General features: G+C 40.1%; 1 protein-coding gene across 6 annotated transcripts in view; it reads left to right on the top strand.

The window, feature by feature from the left end:
• Positions 1 to 4,442: 4,442 nt before the first annotated feature.
• TASP1 (taspase 1) overlaps positions 4,443 to 25,672 on the top strand; it is a 78,115-nt gene continuing 56,885 nt past the window's right edge. For 2 of the 6 annotated variants that reach the window (XM_051792689.1, XM_051792694.1), the window contains exons 1-7: positions 4,443 to 4,518; positions 7,226 to 7,443; positions 9,075 to 9,142; positions 10,431 to 10,499; positions 18,003 to 18,123; positions 19,285 to 19,369; positions 24,764 to 24,843. In XM_051792689.1, the coding sequence (XP_051648649.1) occupies positions 7,299 to 7,443; positions 9,075 to 9,142; positions 10,431 to 10,499; positions 18,003 to 18,123; positions 19,285 to 19,369; positions 24,764 to 24,843 (568 nt within the window). In that variant the 5' untranslated portion in view covers positions 4,443 to 4,518; positions 7,226 to 7,298. Of the gene's footprint in view, positions 4,519 to 4,814; positions 4,944 to 5,874; positions 6,865 to 7,225; positions 7,444 to 9,074; positions 9,143 to 10,430; positions 10,500 to 18,002; positions 18,124 to 19,284; positions 19,370 to 24,763; positions 24,844 to 25,672 lie in introns of those variants that run through there. The other 4 variants (XM_051792693.1, XM_051792692.1, XM_051792690.1 and 1 more) reach the window with 4 other exon arrangements.

Here is a 25,672-nt window from a genome sequence, read left to right as displayed (position 1 = left end):
TGTATTTTGGGCGGTGCTCGACAGCCGCGCCAGGGGAAGCAGGACCCCTGAGGACCGTGAGGGCGGCGCCATGAGGCGGCCGCGCGCGGGCTCCCCAGTGACGTCACGGCCCCGGCGGCGGGAGCGCCTTGGGGCCTGCCCGGCTCCGGCCTCGCTGCAAAACCCGAAACCGCTTAAAAACAAACTCCCCCCGTGTCGCTGGTGCTGAGATACAGACACGGGAGTGTTGGCTCTGCCCGCCCCTGGGCTCCGATCGCTCCGTGGCCGCTCCGTGGCCGCGAGGGGCTTCGGGCACTGCTCGGCTCGGCCCTGGGGGAGCTGAGCAGCCTCGTCTTTGTTTTTCCCTGAACACTTGTTTAATATTCAAAGTTGTTGTTTGTTTGTTTGTTTTTTTCACTGCAATAAGTGCTTTGGGCTTATTTGGTAAAATCACAAAATCGTAAAATGGTCTGGGTTGGACAGAATGTTAAAGCTCAGCCAGTCCAACCCCCCTGCCGTGGGCAGGGACACCTTCTGCTAGACCAGGTTTCTCCAAGCCCCATCCAGCCTGGCCTTGGACACTTCCAGGGATGGGGCATCCACAGCTTCTCCAGGGAACCTGTGCCAGGGCCTCACTACCCTCACAGCAAAGAACTTCCTCCTAATCTCTAATCTAGCCCTACATTCTGTCAGTGTGAAGCCATTCACCTTGCCCTGTCACTCCAGGCCCTTGTAAATAGTCTCTCTCCATCTTTCTTGTCGGCTCCCTTCAGGTACTGGAAGGCTGCAATTAAGTCACCCCAAAGCCTTCTCTTTTCCAGGCTCAACAATCCCAATTCTCTCAGCCTTTCCCCATAGCAGAGGTGCTCCATCCTTCTAATCAACTTGGTGACCTCCTCTGGACTCGCTCCAGCAGATCCATGTTCTTCCTGGAGGCAGCACTGGAGGTGGGGTCTCACCAGAGAAGAGCAGAGGAGCAGAATCCCCCCCTCCCCTGCTGCCCACACTGCTTTGGATGCAGCCCAGGACACAGTTGGTTTTTGGGCTGCGTGTGCACATTGCCAGCTCATGTCCAGCCTCTCACCCACCAGCACCCCCAATTTCTTAAATCATTTTGGCTCACGTTCTTCAGGAGACAAACTAGTATGTATTTCTCCACTGTGTTTGTAGCTGTACACATGTAGAACAGTGACCTCTGTAACAAGGAGGGACGAGGTCCAGAGTGAAGAAAGTATGACAGGCAAGAAGGAGAACTGATAAATCTTAGAAGCAGCTTGAAAGGGAAGGGATGGGTCCAATGTGATCTTACAAAGTGGAAGCAGCAGTTTTTTGAATGAAATGTAAATGGACATGAATATTTTGAGATGGAAGTGGTTTGACAAAATTGAAGTACAGAAAGTGTTATGAAATTATTGAGATAGGTTGACTATATGTTCTCTGGTAAAAATAAACACATCCTGAGACCCAAGTATATGCAAAGGCCTAATTAGGATTATCGGTATGCAGCTTATGCTGCTCGTTAGTGTTTAAGTGGCATCTCTATGTTCTTTTTCAAAAGTGATGACAGGGTGAGACAGAGCATCTGCGACAGCCACGTGCTCAAACCTTCTGGCCTTGCCGTGAACTTCCCAGCCCACTGGCTGACTGGAAATGGCCTTGTGACATCACAGCATATTTGGTGTCACCTCTGTGCTCTCTCTGATGCCACCACCCTCTCATGCCACCCTCACATTCCATTTCCCAGCCCTCTGGCTGCCAGGCAATGGACTGAAGACATCACAGTGTGCGAGGAACAACTGAGGCCACCACCCTCCTACTGCACAGACCCTGTGGGTGCCGCTGGTGACACCTGAGCTCAGCTCAAGGTGCCAGTGGGGGATCGCAGCAGCACCGTGATGCTCCGCACGGGGCTCTCCCTGCTCCTGGGGCTCTCCCTGCTCCAGGGGCTCTGTGCAGCATCGCCCCTCCCCGGCACCCCCGGCGCTGGCAGCCGTCCCATCAGGGTCTCGGCCGGGCTGGATGTGCCTGCCCAGGCCCTGCAGCAGCCAGGCACTGGCACTGGCACAGGCAGTGCCGGCCTGTGGCCCCTGAAGGTGCTCGGCTGTGGCTGCTTGGCCTTGTCCCTGCTGGTGGCCGCACTTTGGCTTGGATGCCGCCTCTGGAGAAAAGCCAAGAGGCCACGGAGAGAGGTGAGGGATGGGGTCAGGCAGCTGGGATGGTGCCAGGACACACCACGGCCTGGGGCTGCGATGTGCAGGGTGAGGACTGACAGCCCCTGTGTTGAGCAAAGCCTGGGCAGGCACCGAGGGCTCTCTGCCTCTGCCCCAGCCCTGCACCCAAGGCCAGAGGCAGAGCTGGGCTCAGCCTCCTTCCTCCCAGGAGGAAGCGAGGACTGGCTGAGCCACCAGGGCCACAAGACAGAGCCTGCCTGTGACCTGCTCCAGGCATCCTGCTGCCTGGGGCAGCCCAGCCAGGGCCCAGCTCCCCCAGAGCCCAAGCCCAGCCAGAGGGCTCTCAGCCCCCTCAGGCCCCTCTGCCCCTTCCATCGTGCTCCCTGCCCTGTGTCTCCCAGGAGAAGGGCTGGACACCCTCGGCGTGGCCAAGGACCTGCTGCCTGGTGGAAGGTTCCCACCTCAGGGACGAGGGGATCGGCCGGCAGAGGGAAAACCCCGTGTCCCTCATGAACTACCTGAGGCACCTGCGCCGCCGCTGCCTGCTCCAGGACATGCTCCAGAGGGGAGGGAACAAGAAAGACTTGGATGAAGAGGCAGCACTTTTCTCTGATTGAGGAAAGAATACCTGATGGGCAAATGGAGCAATATACTGCAAGATACATTTATTATTTATTATTTATAATTATTAAATAATTTATGAAAAAGATAGTTTTTGTAAGTAGTGAATGAAATCATTGTCAGAGAAGTAGCACAGAAATTTAATTTGCAAAAATTCCCTTCAAAGATGTAGTTTGGCTGTAGCACAGGTGACTTCCTGACAGCTTGTTTGCAGAGAACAATTAATAACTGTCCACTGTTGCAGGAACTAGTATAACAACTACATGCTGGGCTCACTTCTAGGGAAACAAAAATGGGGAGGAGTTGAAATCAGCTTCATCTAGAGGAGTCAGGATAATATTTTATATAAAATATATCCTATCACTTCTCGTGCTGGAGCTTGAGCAAGAGATCAAGGAAACCTCTTTAGTGAATTCTGCAAGAAGAGCAACCTTGTCTTGATATTATAAAAGTTTTAGACTTTCAACTCTAAAAGGTTGGGCTTTACAAATGAAAATTTGAGATGTCAGTTAAGATAAATGTACTCTACAATATAAGTAAATTCTAAGGACATTTGGACTCATTTCAAGGAAGTGATGGAAGAAGCAGGAGCCAGAGGTGTGAAGGCACTTTGGGAACTGTGGTCAGTGTGCACTGGGATACTTAAGTGTCTCATTGGGTCCCAGGACTGATGGTAATGATCATCTGAGAAGGTATCAGAGAAATGGGGTTCAGATACATCTGCCCTTTATCCTGGGAAGGCAGCCTCAGGAAATGATGCTGAGTCTCCTTTACAGCAAATTATCATAAATCAATAGGAATTTAGGATTTCTCTGGCAGCACACAATACTCAAATGCCCATTGAAGCAGGAAGATGGAAAATACCTGATAGTTGCAAGAATTTCCTGACAGGTCTACTATGAAATATATTTATTTGCAATCAATAAGTTTAGCTTTGAGCAGCTATCAGAAGTCATATGTGTGTATACAGTAGGAAATATGTATATATGTTTAGTGCACATTGATGTGATATGTATGTAAAATGATATGGTATATATGTATATTGCATATTTATGTATGTATATATAGCATATTGTATCATACAGGTTTTGATATATATTGCATATTTACGTTGCTTGATACAAAATTATGATACATATGCATACTATTATATATATACGTGCATTTATATATGTATATTACATATTGATATGATATATATGTATATTGATACATATGTATATTGATAAAATATATGGGCATGGATATGTTGTATATGGGTATTGATATATGCAGATATTGATATATGCCGATATTGATATATATGTATATTGGTATGGTGCATATGTATATTGATATATATGCATATTGGTATGATATTTATGGATATTGGTATTATATATATGGATACTGATATACACGCATATTGCTTTGGGACGCGCCGTAGAAAAACCGGAGGCCGCTTTCCACCTCCCTGAGGCACAAAACACCCCTGTGGGGCCGGGCTGGTTTGTCCGGAGGCTGATCCCGGTACTCACCGCCGTGTGCGCGGCGCTGCCGCCGCTGACGGAGCGGGGGCGGCCGCGGGCCCGGCCCCATTCCCGCGCTGCCGGGCCCCGCCCCCGCCGCGCCATTCGCCCCCCGGGACGCCGATCAGCGGGGCCGCCCTTTCCGGCCGCCGGGCGCGGCTCGCCCAATGGTGGCGGGGCAGGGGCGGGCCGCCTCATGCTCACCGGGGCAACGAGCGGACGGATGGCGGCGGCGCAGGGTGAGTGAGCGAGCGGGAGAGCGAACGCGGGGACGCGGGGCCGCCCCGACCCGCCCCGCCGCTCCCGCCTCCCCCGCCGCGGCCTCTCCCGCGCGCCCTCCCCGCGGGGCCCCGCGCCGGGCACGGGCCGCGGCGCGAGGCGGCCGCGCGCGCACGGGCTCGGGTTCGGGCTCGCGCTCGGGCGGTCCGCGCGCCGGCAGCTGCGGGGGCTGCCCCGAGTGACGTCACAGCCGCGGGCCCGCGTGACGTCACGAGCCGGGCGGCGGGATCGGGATGGGGGACGCGGGAGTGCGGGATCTGCCCGGCCCGGAGCTCCCCTCGCCCCGTGAGCGCGGCACCCTGCGGCCTCGGGGGGACACCCGCGGGGGTTGTGTTTGGGATCCAAAGTTACTTCTGCAGTGCCACAGCGGCCTTGGGGTGCTTTGGTAAAATCTCCTTGGTTCCCGTTCTTCGGGAGGCGGACTAGTGTGTATTCCTCCAGCGCTTCTGTAGTGGGCAGGTGTAGAGCACTGAGCGGTGTAATACGGAGTGGTGAAAGTGCGACAGCCAGGATGGAGCACCGATAAATCCTAGAAGGAGCTTGAAAGGCATAGGATGGGTCCGACTGATAAATCCTAGAAGGATCTTGAAAGGGAAAGGATGGGTCCAACAGGACCTCACAAAGTGGAAGCAGCAGTTTTTTGAATGAAATGTAAATGGACATGAAGAATATTTTGAGATGGAAGTGGTTTGACAAATCGAGGTGATGTGCAGGAAGTGTTACGAGCTGAAGGGAATTACTGAGATAGGTTGGCTGTATGTCATCTGGTAAAAATAGACACATCATCAGACTCACCTCTATGCAAAGGCTCAAACCTCTCTTTCAGTAGTTCTTTCTGAAGTTACTTGTGTGAAATTAATCTCTTAAAATCAGTGTCTGATTAGAGTTTTCAGCCTGCAGTTCTGCTGTTAGTAAGTCTTTAGGTGATGTCTGAATTTTCAAACCCATAATTATTACTTACCTTACCACCACACTATTTCTCCCATTTTTGCTCCAGTGTAAATTCCTTACTTGTTCCTGTCACTTTACTGAAGTCTGTGCCAAAGAGAAGTTTGTAGGAAACAGACTTATTGCCTGTAGCAATGGTTGCTGAAGCTTTCCTCACTATTATTAGCAAAAAGAAAGTAAATACACTGATTAGTACTTTTATTTTAGCACGGAGTTTTATACAGGAGACCATTACAATTGGTTGTAGTCCATAAATGCTTTTTTTCTTTCTATAGAGTCTATACATTATAGTGGTCTTCAATTTTGTATCAGTTCATATATAATTATAACAATAAGTTCTTATTTAATCCTGAAATGTAAATCTATGAATGTATGAAGGTATTTATGTATGTTTAGCATTTAAGAAGAAGTGAGGGTAAATAAATAACTTCCTCCAAAGCTGTGCTAATTCTTGTTATCAAAAGGATAGTTGTGGTAAACCAGCCTGTTTGTTCTGTGCCAGTGCTAAACATTGTTTGCATAGTTTTGGTTCTTTAAATGGGGTGGTGTTTAATTACTGGAGGAAGCTGTAGAGCATTTGCAAAGTCAGTGGTTTAAGTCTCATGCATTAAAACATCTCATTTTTTCCACTCCTGTTCACTTTCCAGTGTTCTTGGGTTACAAAGCCCTTTTCAAGGTGGTAGGAGTGATGCACATCATACTGGAATATAAAGTTATAGAGTCATAGAGTGGCTTGGATTGGAAGGGACCCTAAAGTTCATCTAATTCTTAATATATAACATATTTTAGTATGTTTTAGAGATTTTCTCCCTTCATGCATTAACACTGCATGCATTTTCACTCTCTGAATTAGTTCAACATGTAGAATATCCCTGGTTTTTTTTTTTACCTGCTGAACTAGACAAATGGTTTTGTGTCGGGATTAACATGTATTAGGTGGTAGGTAAGAGGAGCAGTAAATACAGTGAGTTTGTTTGGTGACTTATGATAAATACATCATTCTGCATTTTAACTTTTTTGTTTGAGGTACTAGGAAATGCTGACAATGTTTCAATTAGCTTTCTTTAAACATTACATTCTGTAAACATCTTAAGGGTGAAGATCAAAACCAAATAGAGTTATTTGAGCTTGACTTAAGCATGTTGTGGTTCACTAATAATCATGGTGGCTCTACTTACCTGTGCAAACATTGTTTCACTGTTTTAGGCTTATTTGGCTTTGTTTTGGAAACACTTTGCCATTAAAAAAAGTTAATTTCTCTTTTTTTTTTCCTGCTGGAAATTAGTGGGGAATTATAAAAGTATAGAAGGAGGTCATTATAGGAATAAACAGTTATTCCCTGCAAAAGAAAGAAAAAGGTATAGCATTTTAAAGGGTTGCTCATGTGCTAGTTAGACATGATGGGAGGAGAAATAAGTTGTATTGTTGATTAAAAGGACACCATGGAAAGCAAAACTTATACTAGCAATTCCTTACAGTGTCTAGAAAGATTATTAGGTTCACGTTATATCATAGCAAAAAGGTTGATTTGAGCTTGAAACATGGAGTTGGATTATTTTAAGTTTCATTAATACTTTTAGCTAGGGAAGAGGCAGAACTTCTTTTAAGAGCCACGCTCTGTGTTTCAAACCTCTCCTCCAAAAGCTCTTTTTGAGGTTATTTGTGTGAAATCCATCTCTTGAAATCAGTGTCTAACATTCGCACGTGATTTGTTTTTAGGATGATTCCCCTCCAGAGTTTATTTTTGCATGGAAGTGTGCTCCTTCCCGATAGAAGATGGTGATCCCAATGTATGATCATGGAGAAGGGGATAAGTTCAGTAGAAGTGTTACCTTCCAAGTCATCTCAGGTTACAGCTGTAAAAGTGGTGGTCAAAGAGCCCGAAGCAAAGCAAACCCAAAGAGGGAAACGAGTGGGATTTGTGCTTGTCCATGCAGGTAAGATGTGGAAGCAGAACAGCTGGAATGAAAACAGTGCATACTTTGATATCAAACTAAATATCAACACAAATTTTATAGTATCTTTGGACTACTGATGTGTTCATGAAGTGACATTAACTTTGTGTGCAACTCTGGGAGTGGAGAGTTTAACTGGAAGTTGCATAGGCCAAAATGTGGCTATTCGGGTGTTCTGGATGGTATTTTTTTTTCTCCTTGACGAAGAAAATCCCTGAATTTAAATGGTTATAAAACATCAAATTCTGCAGTTGTCTGCTAAGTATGGGAAGCCTACAAAGTGGAAGAGATCTTTCAGTGTGTTTCTTTACCCTACGGAAAGGTCAAACATAGCTGTTTCATTAAATTTCTTGTTTCTTGTCTAACTTGTCCATGAGGACAGTCTACTTAAGGCTTTCTGCAACCTCTTTAGGCTGTTCAGTTTTTTTTGCCCTTTTGAAATTTTTCTTTCAAGTCCAATTTTTGATTTTATTTAATTTTTGATCATATTTAAATGAGTTACTATTTATTATTTCCACATGTGATGCATATTTCCATATCGGATGCAAAAATGATGTGTTAGTGTGTCTTGCTCATAATTTCTTTTCTGATTTGTTCTTTCTTAAATACTATTAGCATAAAAATACTAGTAATGCTTACATCTGTATATTTGTTTTTACCATATGTGTGATGACATGAGGTGAAACTGAGCAAGGTAATGCCTAAATTATTTGAAAAACCAACATGCTACTTGCTTTATAAAATTATTAAGGTTAAAAAAAAACCCCAAACCCTCAATTTTATTCTGAGTTGATATTTGATGACCCTAGTATTCTATTTTAAGAGCAGATAGAAGTGTTCAATATATTGTACATTACTGGTAGTGTTAATTTAATAGAGTTTCTCAAAACTAATGTTTCTAATAGTGAGAAAAGTGAAGCTGAGATAAATACAAGCACATCTTTAAGTTCAAAAACCAGTAAAACAGAAGTAGAATTTCAATATCAGTGTGCAGTCATGGCAGTTGTTTTTTTGATGCTGCATTTAGTCAAATAGTGGGTTTTTCAGGTATGGAATTAGGGGCAGTGGCTACAAAATAGGGCAGAATGATTTGATGCAATGGAATAGACATGAAGACTCAAAATTAGATGAAAAATTTGTATGATCTCTACTTCAAGCAACTCTCCTGGTTCTAAAGCAGGAGCAACAGGCTCTAAAAAATGTAGCATGAACATGAGAAGATGAGCAGAATGATAATTGCAAACTTGCACATCAGTGGTGAAAGGAAAATTGGAGTTTAACATAAAATCAGGGGTTTTAAGTAAAATGAAAAAGTAAATAAAAAAGCTGTGCCGGAAATACTCCAAGAATGAGTGATACTGAAATCTCGTGCAAAGTGTTTACAGGAAGAGGTTGTTTGATGCTGTGATTTATACCTCTGTGTTTCTGGATGTATGCTGTGTTTTACTGGGTGTGCTTGAGTCAGTGTTGGAATGCATAAAGTTGTCAATCATTGGTACAAAAGGGAAATGCCAATGTAATCCAGAATAAGGAAGGCTGTACCTGCCTGTGTGAACTGTAAGGCTGCAGTTTGACAGGTAATTTAACAGTTTTATCTTTTTCCTTAACTGTAGGTGCAGGTTATCATTCCGAATCCAAAGCTAAAGAGTACAAGCATGTGTGCAAAAGAGCCTGTCAGAAGGTATGTCCTACAGCTTCCTGCAGTATTCCTGAGCCTCTAGTAGCCTCTGGAGCTAAATATGGTATCTGTGCTTGGATATCATCCATGTCCACTCTTTTTGGAATTTATTTAAACTCCAGCATCCAGGTTGCTCCATAAATGCAGGAGTTCCTAGAATTACTTTCTTCTTGATAGCTCTTAACATCTTAATAGGAAAGGAGGTAGAAACAGGAAAAACAAAACAAAAAAATATCAAAGCTGGAAGGGAGAAAGGACAAGATTTCCATTTCCATTGAAGCCAGTATTTTTTAATCTCTTCCAAGAGTTTAGGTTTGGAGCTGGCAAAGCCCTGTGTACTACGTGTTGAATGAGTAGCTGGAAGACCTCTCTCCAAAATTTTTAATGTCTTTAGCTTTCTCCAGGGAGCAGGAGCTGGGAGCTTGGCAGACTCTTTAGAAGAGTCTCAGAACTGGCCTCTGATAATTATCACTTTGTATTACAGTTCTGTTGCTCAATCCTAATACCAATCTAATTTTGTAATGGGAAGCCTCACAAATCACCCAGACATAGCACTGGCTTCGTTAAAGTTGTGCATTAGCCCTGGTGAAAGTCATTTTCCAGCTAATTATGTGAGAAAATGCTGTTGAATTTAAGTGTAATTTGAAATTCTGTGTGGCTCCTTAAGCTGAGTAGCCAACATAAATAATTTCTGTGAAGAACAAACAGTTGCAGGTCTTGCAGCTGAAGATGAAGCCATAGTTGTTTCCTGGGGTTCCCTGAGGGAACTTGACTGTCATGTCTTGTCCAAAATGGATCTTAAAATACTATTAGAAGTTCATTGTTGTGTGTGTCTGTAATTTGAAGATAACATTGTCTTATTTGATTTGTTCGTGTGTTTTGGCTTTTAGATGAGCTTGTTAATTTTCTTCAGTTTGACTGTAATTGCAATAAATGGTACTAGGAATTTTTGTTGAGCCTTGGAAGGAAAATTTGAAACTTGTTGGCTGAAGCATCAAGTGTTTGAGGACTTATATATAATATAAAAAGTTATTTTCGTATAAATTTGACCATGCAGGATTCTACTACTAAATGCAATGTCTCAGTGTCAGGGTAGTACAATCCAACTTTCAGATCTGCCCTCACATGGTTCATACTGACTTATTTCCAGTGCCTCTTGTTTTTTTTATGCCCTCTTATGTTTTAAGCTAATTTGGTGAAGATTTTGTTTTGTACAAGACTGGGAAAATGTAAGGCTCAGTCATAGAAAATTAGAATTCCTTAATCATCAACTGAAAATTCTGTTTTACAGGCAATTGAAAAGCTCCAGGCTGGTGCTCTTGCCACAGATGCAGTGACTGCAGCACTTATAGAATTAGAGGTATGAATTTCTGACTAGTAGTAAATAAGTCCCATGGGTGCATTGCCAGATTTTTCTGTAGGAAGGTGTTAAGTGGGAAATTTACTGAGATTTCCACTTTTATGCTGCACTAATTTTATATTTTGCTTTTCCACTGTGTTTTGGAGTAAATGTATTTAAATAATTTCTAAAAATGCAAACTGAATAAAAGTTGTCTAGTTGGTGCAATTTGATTGTCATCTTAGATAGTCTTTACTCTTTAAAAATAAATGCAGTTATTAAAGAATTATTTAACACTTTGTAGGGAACTTTATTTCTGACTTACTGAGCTACAGATGGACAGTTCTGGCTCTGCTTCTTAGAAAGGGAAGAAAAATCATCCTACTGGTTCTGATTTTAATGACAAAATATGTGCAGAGGAATAGGACAAGTAATGCTTTTATTTCAAAATGGCACTTGTTAATTAAGATAGAAAGTCTTGATGAGCAGCTGTATGGGAGGTTTTTGGCAAAGTGTCTTTTTGGAGTGGTGAGATTTTTATGGCATCTGACTTCAGTGAAGGTCCCAGTGAAATAATGTGGAAGTGAGTAAAGCTAAACATTTCTGGGATATAAATAGGGCAGTTTGGTTATTGTCCCAGGTCCACTAATCCCTCAGGACAGTAATGATGGAAACAGGTATTCCTCTTCTGTAAGCAGTAATTGCTTCTTCCCCTCCAACTTTATTAGCAAAGGAGGAAGGCAAGGTAAGTGTTGTGCTGTAAAAATAATTTCCTGGGTTTGGAATTCCTGGTAGTATTCCAAGAGGATTAGCAGTGGATTTGCTTACACGTGTGTTGGGAAAGTGTTCATGAGTGTCCTTGGTGGGGCTGGTGTGAGGCAGGCAGTGAGCACACACTTTAGTATGTGTTAGACATGCTGCCTGGGAGCCAGGGCTGCAGTCACACTGTTCCCTTGGCAAGGTTCTTGGCTTTCAGCACCACTGCTGGTCTGCACTGAGCTCTTCAAACCTGTTTTCATGTGTTATCTCACACATTAGAATATAACCCAGGGAAATCAGGGATATCTTCAGTGGAATTATTTCCAGTGCACTTCCCTAAGCTGACTGAGGCTGCTGTTCCTCCACAAGGCTGTTTTGTGTGTCAGTTCCCTCAGTGGAAAACAAAAACAAAAACTCACTTTGGGTTGTGATTTTTATCGTGTTCCTGAGCTACACAGAAGAAAACATATTTTAAGAAGCTTAACCCAACAGTTCTGTATCTCTTTGCAGCTGTGCCTGGGGTAAATATTTGATCTGTTTTTGTTATCCCCAGGAGACTTTTACTTTAGTAGATTTAAATACTCTGAAGTAACATCTGTGGAAGAAGTTACGGCTTTAAGATGAAATTAAAAACTTTTTATGAAATTACTGCAATCAGAAAGCTTTTTCTCCTTATCTGTCTTGTTGGTATTGTTCTGATGCCTGCCATCATTCCAGTTTCCGGTTTTATAATTGTCTTTGGTAGTACTTTTATATATGCTGTTGTACAAGCCCTATTTTTTTTTCCTTTTTGAAGTTAAATGTTATTTTGTTCAGGTTGTATTGCTGTCATTAATGTAATTATTTGCTTTCATTTATTCGTTGATTTATATAACCTCTTAATTGGGGGTTGTTCTGTCTGTTACTGGAATAGAGAATATTGGGTTTGGGATTTGGGCTTCTTTTAGGTTAAAGTATGTGGCTATGGAGTTACATCGAGGAAAAATCAAATTTATACTCAAAACACTGTGATTTGCAGTGGCAGTCTTTTGGATCTGGTATGGGAAACTTCTAAATGAGCAGCTTCCAAAATATGTAAAGGTTTGTATCTACTCACCTCATTCTGAACATCACCTCCAGACATCTCTTGTCGTTTCTGGAGCTGCATCTTCTGGTTTAGTTCTGGTGGTTTTTCTGTTGCTCTGTGGAAAACAAGTCAACAAAGCAAACAGAATAGTTTTTCTCATCAACTACAAAATTTTATTGGTAAAAATATATGTTTATGTTGATGAGCTATCACACCCTTTTGTTTGTGCTTTAGCATTTTAAGTTGGTAAATACATAACAAAAAATCTGCATGAAACTGTTTGTTTACTTGTGTCCCTGTAATACAGATGAAGATACAGAACAACAGAAGTTTGCATAACCTGATAACAGATCCCATTGTAAAGCACTGTGTGTAACTTCTGGATATTTTGGTTTCTGTAGAACACATTGCTGTGACTTTATCTGAAATATTTAATCACTTTTACAGTTCTCTCGGGCTTTGAATGCTGTATTCCAAAAATGTGTAGTCTTTGCAAGGCACAAATCTCTTTTTGTGGAAGTCTCACAGAAGATGAATTTCTTTCCTCAGTTCCGCTCAATTACACAACCCCCATTACACAGAATCTCAGCTAATCCAAGAGGCATCACTTCAAAGACTTGTTGGGGCTCAAGATTTGCTCTTGATCTTTTATGAGCAAGCTGACAGTTTGCTTGTGGTATGCTGTCTGTGTTTTGTTTTATTTTTCAGGCTCTAAGTGGAGAAGGAACAGCCTTTCTTTGTTGGACTGTGTGAATCTCAAGTGAAGGGGTTTTCTGTGATTGAGATAATATTGGTGATAGTTAACTAGAGAAAAGGTGCATTTCTTTTGCAAAGTAACAAGACTGACCCAGAATACTGTTAAAATGACTGGGCTGTTCTTCATAAGCATCAGCTGCATTTGATAAGTTGATTAAAGGCTGTTCATGTTTTCCAGTTTGTGAACACTGCCATTGCAAAGAAACAATTGAACATTTTACCTCTTTCAGTTTTTGGTAATAAAAAGGGTCTGGACAAGGTACTTCTTGAGACTCATCATTTACACCATGTGCTTCTACAAAGATATTATTGCAGTACCATTGATTTCTGCACTCTTGCTGTCAGCCACCATATGAAGTCTGAGTTTCTCTTGAGACACAGAGGGATTATTTGGGCAGCTTTTTGGGGGGGATAGTTGAGGTCTCCCTCCACACACCCTGCTTGAAACTTGCTGTTCTCAGCAAAACCACGTGCTGATTTGCCTGTATGTGTGGTTGTGAGAAAAATGTCCAAATCCAAGCTTTTCTTTGACTATTGAGCACTTCACAAAGTACTGATCAGGTACTGGAGACAGGAACTGACGAAGATTTCAAATTGTTTCCTAAATTTAGTCTAATCTTTGATTAATATATGTGTAGATCACTTGTTTTTTTACCTGACTTCACTAGAATGTTCTTTATGAACATCATTTAAATTGGAAATTAATATGATCTGTGGGGAAAACGGGTGTCACATTTTGGGTTTCTGTCTCCTTGCTGCTGAAATTGCTCAGTTTATTTTGCCTTTTTTTTTGTTATTGTGGATCAGTGCAAATGTTATTCTGTACCTGTTATATTCAAGCAGAGGGGTTGTGTGACTGTAAGCAAGATTTTGCAACAAAAGAACTTGTTTGATGCTTTATTTATTATTTTTCTAGTGATTAAGATTTCTGAGTATACAATCTTAGTCCCAAGGACTTCTGTTTCAAGAAGCAGCCCTGTTGCATTAAGGCAGCCACCAAAGATGAACTTTTAATGGGTAATCAACTGGAAGTTGTTAATACTGGTTAAAAGCAATACTGTGATGATTTGCAGCAGAGTGACTGACAGTAATCTGTGACAAAAGTGTCCTTTAAAAGCATTTTAGCTGGTGTAATTGAAAGGGACGTGACTCATCCATGTAGAATATTGATTGTTGGCACTAAACTCCCACAGCAAAATAAATTTTCAAGTTCTACTGTACAAAAATAAATACCTGTAGACTTTGAATTTGCTTTTAAAGTCGCAAATAAGCCATGGACAAAACTGTATCAAAGATGGACGGAATGTTCTTTAAAATCCATTGAAAGCAGAGCATTTTAACTATTTGCTGTGATATAAGCGTTAGAACTGATTAACTTCTTTGAGCGTTCCAGCTTTGACTGCAGCTAGAAACATCAGGATCCCTGTGTTTGCTGCCAGAACATTTATAAATGGGTCTCAAAGTAAAAAGGATTCTAAAAATAAAAACAATACCCTCAGGAGCTTGAATTTTTGCAAGATGGGTAACTTGGGAAAATGAAACTCCTGTTTCACATCCTAAAGCTTCCTGTTACCTCCTTTGCTACAGCTTTACATGGTAAGTTAGAGATACTTCAGTGGTGGAATAATTGCCAGGTAGTTTAGTATTTTTCAAAATATTAAAGGCTTATATTTTGTTAAAATGCTTTGAATAGTTATTTGTTTGCCTCTTCTTTCTTCCTCTTTTTCTGTGGTAGCAGGGCTTGCTGTTAACATGCAAAGCTGATGCTTGGTTTGCTTACTCTTCTTTTTCAGCCTCCTTGGAAATACAAAGGCTGATCCCTGCTTGTGGTTTGAAATAAAAAAGTATATTCCTGAAGATACCTTTTGTATTAAACCTTTTTCTCCTCTTCCATCCTCCCTCTTCTTGGACACATGCTTTAGTTAGTTCTTCCTGATTTTATGGTAGTCAGTTCTTGCACTGCTGCATTTTTCTGTCTGAGGGTATGAAGAGAATTCTTCAGGTAGCTCAGTTTGTTTCTTCCCTCTTTGAAAGCCTTCATGCTTCTCTTTTAATGTTTCTACATTCCTTAAAGGTTTTGAATTTTCATTTCAAAATACACCTTAATTTTCATAAGTTCATAAGTTGTATTCCTCCATTTGTATATCAGAGTCTTGAAATCTTTTGGTCAGACTTTGCAGAGATTCATATTTTCAAAAAGAGATTTGTATTTTTGTGGTGTATTTCATGTCCTTGCCTATTCATAGAAGTAGGTGTGAATTTGTTTCCATTTTTTATAAAGGTTTTTTCCTACCTCGTTTCAAAGGCTTTTATCTCATCTCAGAGACACTCAGGTAGATATCAGAAATTCCCTGGGTTCACACCCAGCTCCTGCACTTTTAAAGCTGTTTTCAGATTGCCTTTCAGATGTGTGAAGTTAGACCACCTTCCTCTGGGCAATTCTGAGACTGTCTTGAGTGCAGTCTGATTGTAAAGCTAAGTGAAACTCACAGAAATTTTGAACAGGTGCTTGGAATTTGGTCTTTGTTTCTTTTCACTGGAGAAGTTACTCATGTTGTGACTGTACTGGTAAGATTCCTTTTGAGTCCTAATGTGAGAGTTATGCCACCAAAGAGACATCTCAGTTTGATGTAGAATTGTTATTTATTAAAAATTCTGTAGTATTCTGGTAAATATTCTGTAGGGAGAAACAGATGGCATTCCTTTTGTCTTGAGATCCTCTGAGTAAAGTATCTCTTGGTTTTGTGCCAGTGAAGGTGCTGTGCCAAGGTGTCGAAGCACATCTAGATCTTGAGACATAAAGTGAACTAGTACCATTCCATATCCTGTATTTTTTCCCTACTCTCTTTTGATTATTACCTTTATCAGCTGGTAGAGAGCTTTGTGTCTTGACTGCAGAAGATTCTGGACCTTTATTTAAACTTCTTCTCTCATGGGTCCTTCTTATTCCCCTTATTTGTCCATGACATCTGCTCTAAAATAACAGCTGTCTCTGCTTTGTGGCGAATCTGTGGAGCACAAAGTTCTTCCCCTTGCTGATGTTCTTGAGTGTAACACCCTGAGTGAATGTCTTTGGAACAGAACATTAGGGATTTGTCTCCAGGCTCACAGGTCTTTGCACTCTGATTACCCCGGGGCCAGGAACTTGGAGAAGCATTGTTCATCCTGAGCATTCCTGGTTTTGCTGTATCCTCCAAGTACCATTCACCATTCACTTTCAATTCCTTCCATCACTTCTCTGCTCCTTTTTTCCTAAACTTCACCAACTTAATTTTCTTCGTACTTGTGGAGCCTGGGGAGCAATGAAGTCAGTTAAGCCAGTGGCTACTCGGAGTTTTCTGCCTTTTCTAGGCCATCTTTTTTTTTTTTTTTAAACATATTCTCCCCCTCCCTTCCCCTTTTAGGGAAAGTTATTTGTGCCACGCTTAACTGCAAATGTTTCATTATCCTAAAATCTTTTCAAATTTATTCATTTGCTGTGAGGCTTTGCTGTCAAAATGAACAACAGAATGAATATACGCAGTGAATTGGAAGAACTGTTGTGGATTAAAATAGGATGGGATAAAGTGGAATAAAATCTTATGCTGCTTCAGAAGGAAAAAGCAGAAAATAAAGGAGTTTCATGATTATGTATTATCTATTATGTGCTCATGATTCTTCAGGAAGGTAGCATTTTAGTGACTCAAACGCTAAGAAATCTTAAAATGTCTCTGTAAATTAGAATCAGCATCTTGCAAAACAGATTTTGAATTTACTCACTACTTGCTCATTTGAAAGTTAACAAAAGCTAGCTGACATCAGATTTATTTTTCATTTCTGTGTGCTCCTCTCTCTTTTGTTCCTTTGAATTTGTTGCAAATCAGTATGTACAAAACCAAACCAGTTCCCTTAACACTTAAGACAGAACTTTGAGCTGTTTCCAGTAATTTGTTTCCTGATTCAGCCTTTATTACGTGTACTGTAGAAGTATGACCATCTCATTTCACTGACATGTTCACTTGTGGTCTAGACAACTCTTTATCGCATCAGGTTTTTACACTGGTTGTAATTTAAACAAGTGAAAACTGAAAGCCTGCAGCATCTCTCTGAAACTGTACTGTTTGGTTGTTTTCTTTGTCCTGTATTCCTTTTGTGCTTGCATCTAGAAAGAGGGGATTATGTTGAGCTGGGGGATTATACTGAACTGGCAGTGAGACTTTTGAAGTGTGCTACTTGGAAATTTTGTGGTTTTAAAGTCATGGGGATGTTCTGATGAAATGGGTGGGTGAAAATGGGGTGTAATTCTAGCATGCAGAACTTTTATTGTTTGAGAACCTTGGGTTTGTTAAAAGCCACAGAAGGTGCTAATAAAAGAGGAGTTAGGTTTATGATGCTGCTAAATGTTGTTCCGTACTTGCCATGAAATAAATCTTGGTTTTCAGTCGAGAAACTTCCAGACCACAGTAGTGACTGTCCTTATGCTGATGGTCAAATAGAAATTTTAGAGTGGTTTATTAGTGATGCCATTTCTTCACTTCTGCTTGCAGAGCTGCAGTCATAGGTTAGGATGTTCAGAAAAAGTACAGTTCTGTTTTACAGCAGTGTCATACTTGGGAGGCTGAAAGGTACACTGTGGTCTGTGCAGTGATTATTAGATTAATTCATTAATTAATTAAATATTGAATGATTGTAAGGCTTTTGCTTGAATAGAAATGATCATAAATTGTTGGGTGACTGGTTTTTATATTAGTGTTATTATACCCTGTAGCGGGTGAGAGATATCCATTGCAGTAATTTCAGATGCTCTGTTCAAAGTGCCCTTGTTTTCGTTGTGGAAGATCAAACTGCTAAAATAAGAAAATGCCCTGCACCATGACCAGTGTTTTCAGATCAATTATACAGAGGTTTTGATCAATCTAGTCTGTTATGGCTGTGGCCTTACAATGTTTCGTTCTTATTTTTAGGATTCTCCTTTCACAAATGCAGGATTGGGATCTAACCTAAACCTTCTGGGTGAGATAGAATGTGATGCCAGTATAATGGATGGAAAGTCATTAAATTTTGGAGCAGTTGGAGCACTGAGTGGTATGTTAACTATGTATTATAAAGCTAAATACTGATTTAGGTGCAAAGATGGGTTTTGTTCTTTTTTGTTACTGTTTTGAAGGAGGGGACACATGGTAAATTTTACCCTGTTTAAATAAATTCTAGCCTTTTAGAAAATGGAGAGGCATTCCTGGCCCCTAAAATGCTGATTCGTGTTAATTTGCTTTATGTAACATGTTGGCTTATTAGTTCACTGAGAATCCTTTGGTGCAGAACAGTTATATGATACCACACAATATTCACAATGGGGCTGAGTTTGCTGAGATGAATTTGTAGAACGATAACTTCATAATAAAATTCAATTGTTAAAAAATATTACAGGCATTTGTATTTGTTTTTGTTCTCAGCCTTCTCAAAGAAGTTACTGGTATATAATTCAATCATTTATTTGCATATGGGACTTATTTAATCTGAGAACTAGTGTGTTTCTCTTTTTTTGTCTAGTTTTAGCTTTCAGTACAAAACAAATATAGATATACAGTCCCAAATAGGGATTGTTGAGGTTTTGCTGAAGTACATGAACAATCTTAGCTGTTACTTTTGAATAGCTTTTCTGACAAGTTTTCAAGCTTTGTTCTTTATCCTAGAATAGTTCTAAACTGTGGTAATAACTTCCTCATGTAGATATAAATCTAAAATAAATAGTAAAATTAAGTGTTTCAAGGCCTGTTTGTTAAAAAATGTATCCTTCCAACCATGGGGAAGGAGGAAATGAGGGAGTGAGAGAAAGCTAAGCCTGAATCCTATAATCCCTGTTCTGGCCTGATTGGTCCAAATGCAAACTCTTTCCATCTTGAAAAATTAATGCCCATAAAACATCTTTAGCCTTTAGAATACAATAGATTTAACTTGAGATTTCTGTGGTGGGAGATCACTCCTACTATTTCAGTGTGGTTCTTTTTTTTTTTAAAATAAATGTGGGGGAGGTGTTGACTGGAAGGCTTTGTCACTACTGACAGGATGTGAGGGAAAAACTGAGAAGGTAGTTACTACATTGAAACATAACATAAGGTGTCTCTTAATGGCTTGACAAACCCTTGGAAATTAAAAGAATCTGACTTCCATTGCCAAAATGAACACTGCAGTGCTCTGTGGAAAAATATTTTAATGTTTTGTTCCCATTTTTTGCTAACTTTTCAGGAATCAAGAATCCAGTTTCGGTTGCAAATAGATTGTTATGTGAAGGGCAGAAGGGAAAACTCTCTGCTGGCAGAATTCCACCTTGGTAATTGCTTTGTTCTGCTTGACTTTTCTTTGGTCTTTGGTCTCCGTGCATGCCACATTTGAAGGTTTTATCTTACCCCAGGAAGGCTGGTGCTGCTTTACATACCAGCCTTTAAAAAGGAGATAAGCTTTGTGCTCTGATCTTGAAATATCTTGTGCGCTCGATGAAGTTGTGGGTAGAAGGATGTATTAGGAATAGATAGCAGCATCAACTTTGTGATAGTTTCTGTCTGTGTGATTATTTCTAGTTGTAATACTCAATCCTTACATTTGCTACTGTAGCATTTTGAAAAATCCCAAAACACATCAAGGTTAAAGGGCAATTTTACTGCCTTTGCCTCTGTGTACCTTTAAAAAAAGCAACAAGGTTTTTAACAAGTATGAAAAATAGTCCTACTTTGCTGCCTTTGTGGCTTTATTTTGTGGCTGTAGTGTGGAAATGTGCAGTGTTTAGTAACTTTCTCTTATTTTAAAGATAGATTTAGTAGTATTTACAACAAAAATGGAAACAAACACTCTTACTGAAATGGGTGTGATACTTAGATGGAAGAGGTAACTATTAAATGCATAGTAACTTTAAATATTATTGCATCATTTTGGAAAGAATCCAAGAAATGTCAGAACTGATTATTCTTAAAACCATCTTATTCTCATTAGCAGTTTAAATTGACAGGTAGAGAACTTGAATAATTCATTCATATTAATTGACTGCTATTGTCTGTCACCTGTGGCAGAACTTGCTACCTTTTTTCTAACTAATGGTCAGTATTTGCAGAAGTATTAAACCAGAATTTTGGTATTTTAAAATATATATATTTAGATTCACAAATTTTGCTTTCCTTACTGTGTTATTCTGTAAAATTAGCAAAGTAGTTCATAGCTGGGTGGTATAGTATTCCAGTTTAAACAGTGAGGAAGAGCAGGATTTCAGTGTTCTGTTGTGCTGCAAAGGAAGTTCACAGATCAAAACCAGCCAGCTTGAAACCAAACCTTTAACAGACAGATTTTGCATTTAAAACTCTTTTCTTTAATGGAGAAAGCAGAGAGTAACTACAGAGAGGTTTACTAAGAAATAGGAACTTTAATTTCAATTGCTATTAGCTCATTTCTTTGTCTGTCAGAAGAAACTGAGGCTTACCTGAATTAGATTAGAGTGTCAAATAGGGTGGGTTTTTTGGTGTTCCAGAACTAGTACTGAAGTCACTACAGGAGCAAGCACTTGGGATTGTTTAGTCTGTGACATCGCAGCATTCTAGAATTATTGTAAGGAAGAGCACTTGGGCATTTTATTTTAGCATGTTCACTGTGACTTTATGACCTCATTTATGCTGCTATAGTTTTAAAAATAACTGAATGGAAAAAAACCTACACCCTCTTGCCCTCAAAGAACAAAACTAAATCTTTCAAAGACTATGCAAGGTCTTGGCTATCAAATACTCTCAAAGACAGAGGAACTCAAAATCTCGAAGTCAGAGATGAGCTGAGACAACACATGCAGTTTATTGGTGCACCTGGGTTACCTAAGAAATATTTTCATTTCCTTTTTCCCACCCTGGATTTTGAATGCATATTTTGGTAGAGCAAATTTGTTACCCTGGAAACGATCAGTACAAGTGGGATGTGATGGGTTGTGCTTTGGGCTTGCTTTGTACACACAGGGTGTCCCAAGTTCAGGTGACAGAGCTCGTGGTCACTGATGGTGGTGGCTGTGGATGATTTCATGCCTCGCCTTTCTGACCAGGATTGGTGTCACACGTTACTTTTGGGACTGAGGTGCATTCCTGCACAAGCTGGGAACACATATAGCTAAATGACAAGAGAGCAACCATGTTTTGGCATTCCTAGCAAGTGTCAGGATTTTAGTAACTCTTTTTTGTCTGTGAAGGTGTGCAATTTTCATCTTCGTTGTCATCGGCAAATTGGTTCAAAACCAATTCAAAGTGGTGTATTTCTAATTTTCAGTAGAAGAAATTCTAATGAGTGTGAATTGATTTATTCAGAGATGGCAAGGAGTGATTAAGTGTCTGAACTGATGTATCCAGTTTACTGTAAATTGCTGTGTAGAGTGTGTCCTTCTGGATCAGTCTCTAGTTGTATTGTTTGAAACACAGAATTCCACTCCCCAAATTAGAATTTTAGAAGTTTAGAGTATCCCTGAATGCATGAGTGCATTTTTTGAAACCTCTAAGGTCCTTACATCTTTCTGCCTTATTTTATTCTGCTCAACATTGGCAGGATTTTCTCTCATGCAGGAACAGAAAATACTCATAAATCTTACATATTCTGCTGTAAGATATTCCTGTTTGTTGTATAACTTTACCAAAGAAAGCACTATTTTAGTAGCATAGTTACAAACTGGATGAATCTTTGGCAGTGATCTTTAGTCACTTTATAATGGATTAGATGTTTTGTAGTAATAAACTTGAAGATTTTCTGTTTCTTACACTGAAACCTTGACCTTTCTAAGGAAAAAAGGCTTATTTACATCTGCTTGCTGTGAAATGTAGATTTGTAAGATTTGCAGGATACCACAAACACACCTAAATGTGTCCTTTCTTAGAACTCCTTAGTACTACTGACATCAAGTCCATGCCCATATTCCTTTTTCAGTATTAATACTAACCCATATGGGAAAGAATTTCTCCTTAGTTTTTTGTTTGTTTGTTTTTGGTTTTTTGGGAGTTTTTTTCCATTTAAATATACAAGGATTTGTAATTGCTTCAATTTTACCGTATTCTGTGCAGAATATATAAACTGTGTAACTTGTAGGGCTGTGCACAGTCGAGGAAGTGCCTGGAGTGAGAAGACTTGCACCCCCTTTTATCTCTGTTCTGTATTTCTTCAGAACAGATTCTTCTTTGTATCATTTATTTCAGCGTGATTTGCTGCATTTTATAATAAATCATAACAAAGCGAATTTGTTACATCCAGGATTGCCTTGACCACCTTTAATGAACCAAACCACCTTCTGTTTAGCTTGGTGTGACCTGCCTCCCTACAGCCCCTATTAAATGGTCGTGTTTGGAGCAAACAGCACCAGGAAAACCAAGTTCTTGGAGAAAATTCTCTGAAAAGACCATTTTAGAGACCTTTACTTGCATTTTCCATGAATATGGTGTAGCATACCTGGAACTGGAAGGCATGTGCAAGCACTGGCTCCTTGCTGGGAGGACGTTTTCATCTTCTGTGTGTTCTGTAACAACTACAGACTACTCTGATATATTTGCAAGAAAGATCTTTATATATTATTTGTGCAGAACCAGCTCTCAGAGTAGCAGAGAACAAACCCATTCATGCTTTGTTTATGTTTTTGGGTTTTCCCCCCCCTTTGGAAAATTGTATTTTGAATTAGCCTAAAGGCTTTTGAAACTCGGGGTGGTTTTGACTGCCTTCTATAGTGCTTTATTCCCTCTTCTCCCTCGCCCCCAATAAATTAAGCTTGTCTGTACATTTATTTTTATGTACAGGCAACAGAGCACTGAGATTCTGATGTTATTTGTCCTGTAAACAGTTTATTTTAACTTTTCTATGATTACACTGTCTTTTCAAGACATCTGAATAGTTGAAAAAAAGTGGATGATCTCTGTGGTGTTATGGAGCCTTAGTTAGTTTTCTGCTTCAACTAATCTAACTGTTCTTTGGGACCAGAAGTACAAATACTTTGTGCCCATCTTAAAGAAGGAAAGGAATCTAGGAATTAAGGACTGAAATGTGAACAAAGTAAAAGTCATATCACTTAAATTATGAGACATTCTTGGGTGCTTTTTTGCGCTCTCATGATTACTAGTGACTTCTGTGTTTTTAAGTATTAAAAAGGCAATTGTGAGACTGTTTGTAAAACACAATGTTTCTGAGTGACCTGTGCTATTCAAGTTACCACATATAAAACTCCTAATGTTTGAACTTGATGCTTTCTCTACTTAACCTTCCTGTCTGTGTAAATTGTTTTGAACTGCAAGTGCTTATTTACTTCCCAAGAATGTATTGTTGACAGAAAACTTTTACTCTAAAGACCAAAACCACCTTCTTTTAGTCAATGAAGAATACCACTTAATTAGATTTGGCTACAGTTTGCATTTTTCTCTTATGTTAATGAAAGTGCCACGTTGTTTTTTGAGCACTCACCTAATAGGAGATACTTGAGTTCTCCCAAGGTACCCAATAACTTATGCTACAGTATCTTGCAACAAGAATAATTCTTATCTGGAGCTGCACTATCAATGGTAAGAAATATGCATTTAATAAATTCAAATTCTCATCTGGATAAGCCTTTTTTTGAGACTTTTGTATGGAAAGACTGGACACACCTCTTGTGTTGGTTAAATCATAGAAAGATAGAAAGTACCATCTTAAAATACTGCATACTGGAAGCTGCAGGTGTCAGATACAGCACTGTCAAGAAAACTTCCAGCAGTGTTAATGCCAGCAAATTTGCTGTATGAATAATGGTCTCAGAAACTGTAGAACTACATGGTCCCAGGGACTGTTTTTTTTGTAAGTCTGGTATTTCTGTAAACTTTTCTAATTGTTCAGTCTTTACTTCTCATGTCCATTAAGCAGTTGTGTTATTCTTAACTTCATAGCCCACTTTTGAAATAAGATTGGAAATAATTGTCCTTTATTGTGTTACACAGTGTCTTTCAGGCACTGTCTGGTTTCCAGCTCCTACATCCCCTTTTCAGGCAATAAGATGAATTTCTTTAAGGGCAAACAACAGAGATAATTGAGGCTTGCTTTTTTTTCCCTCTCCCTAAGAATTCCATGTCTCTGTTTTGCTCTCACTCATTGTCACAGCAGTGTGTGCTTTCTCACTACTCTAAAGTGTTCAATAGTGATTAGAAAAAAAACTTCTCAGATGGTTGGGGTTTTTTTACAAGTATATTAAAAATTCAGTAGGCTAGTTTCATTTGGAAATGCTTGATAAAAACTCCATGAAAGAGACCTTAGTCCTTCTAAATAAGCTTAATTTTTAGCCTGTGTTGTACTTCTTGAAATACTTCTTGATATTCCTGTTGCAGTGGCTGACTTTTCCGGAAGTACCATTCTCACCTCATTCATCCCATGTTCTTGGTCTTCAGGATCTTGCTAAGTTGTTACAGAGAGCAAGAGTCTTAGACAGGCTTGGTCCTGTTTCAGCTGCAGTTGAAAGCTTGTGCTATTTGGTAATGAATTTCAAATTTAATAGCACTTGTTTTTATCCAGTAATAAACCCAATGTCAGAGCTGCATAGTCATTATGAAAATACATAAGGTTGCTAAGTGTAATTATAGCTGACAGTTCTATGAAACATAGCTTACAATTTAAAAATGACCAAACCAAATAGGAAAAATAATTGCAAGGAAAGGGGGATTTTGTTATATGGCTTTGTTTAAACTCCCTCTTCTGTGTCTCCTAGCTTTTTAGTTGGTGAAGGAGCTTACAGATGGGCAGTTGATCACGGGATACCCGCATGTCCTCCAGGTATCATGGCTACAAGTGAGTAAACTGGTGGTGTCAGTAGGAAGAACAGGACAGAGTAATTTTAGATGGTGCCTCAGCTTTTGTGGTGCACATCCATTCACTGTTCCTAACATTCCACTAGCTTTATGATGTTATGGTATATAAGGGTGGTTTAAGTTCACTAATTTAAGTATCTAAATAGAAAAACCTTTGAACTGTTACTTCAGCTGCATTTTAGCAATATATAATTGAAGTGAATCTGTGATTCTAGAACTAAATCCAATGATGGACCTATTTTTTTACCAAAATGTAGGTTCTTTAACAGCTCAGTCCTGCAGGTCTCCAGTTGTGATCCATCTTGGATCCTAAAAGCATCAGCTAGCCATGTATCACAATTGGGCAGGTGCCAGTTTGACTCTCAGATTCTGTAGTTACACCCATCTCTGAGTCTTTGTCCAGAACTGCTCTGGTCTAAACAGGCTGTCAAATTAATTTGCCTTTTTTTTAACCTAGATAGGCCTCACTATATGATGGAATAACCCAGCCCAGAAAACAGACTTGGATTGTGCTGTATATTAGTAGTAGTCTCTTAGGAGAACTTTTTGTCTTAAAATAAAAGAAGTGATTATACACCATCTATAAACTAGGCTACAAATCAGTGCACTTACCCATGGAAAGGAGGATGTGGCTCCCCTTCCTTCCCTTCTCCAGCCCCCCTGCCTTTTGGAAAGTGCTGCTACTGCTCTGTAGTTTGTTGCAGGGGTGAACGTGCCCTGTGCTGCCTGTTGAGGTTATGCAGGAAAAATCAGAGGCCATTACCCAAAGGAGGAGGACACAGAAAATTACAGAATGTTTCTTTATTTTA

This window comes from Manacus candei, unplaced genomic scaffold, assembly GCF_025592945.1.
Source record: "Manacus candei isolate 608988 ecotype Guabito, Panama unplaced genomic scaffold, ASM2559294v1 h1tg000035l, whole genome shotgun sequence".
Lineage (NCBI taxonomy): Eukaryota > Metazoa > Chordata > Aves > Passeriformes > Pipridae > Manacus > Manacus candei.
The sequence above is the reverse complement of the archived record's forward strand: the minus strand, read 5'-3'. Positions and strand labels throughout refer to the sequence as shown.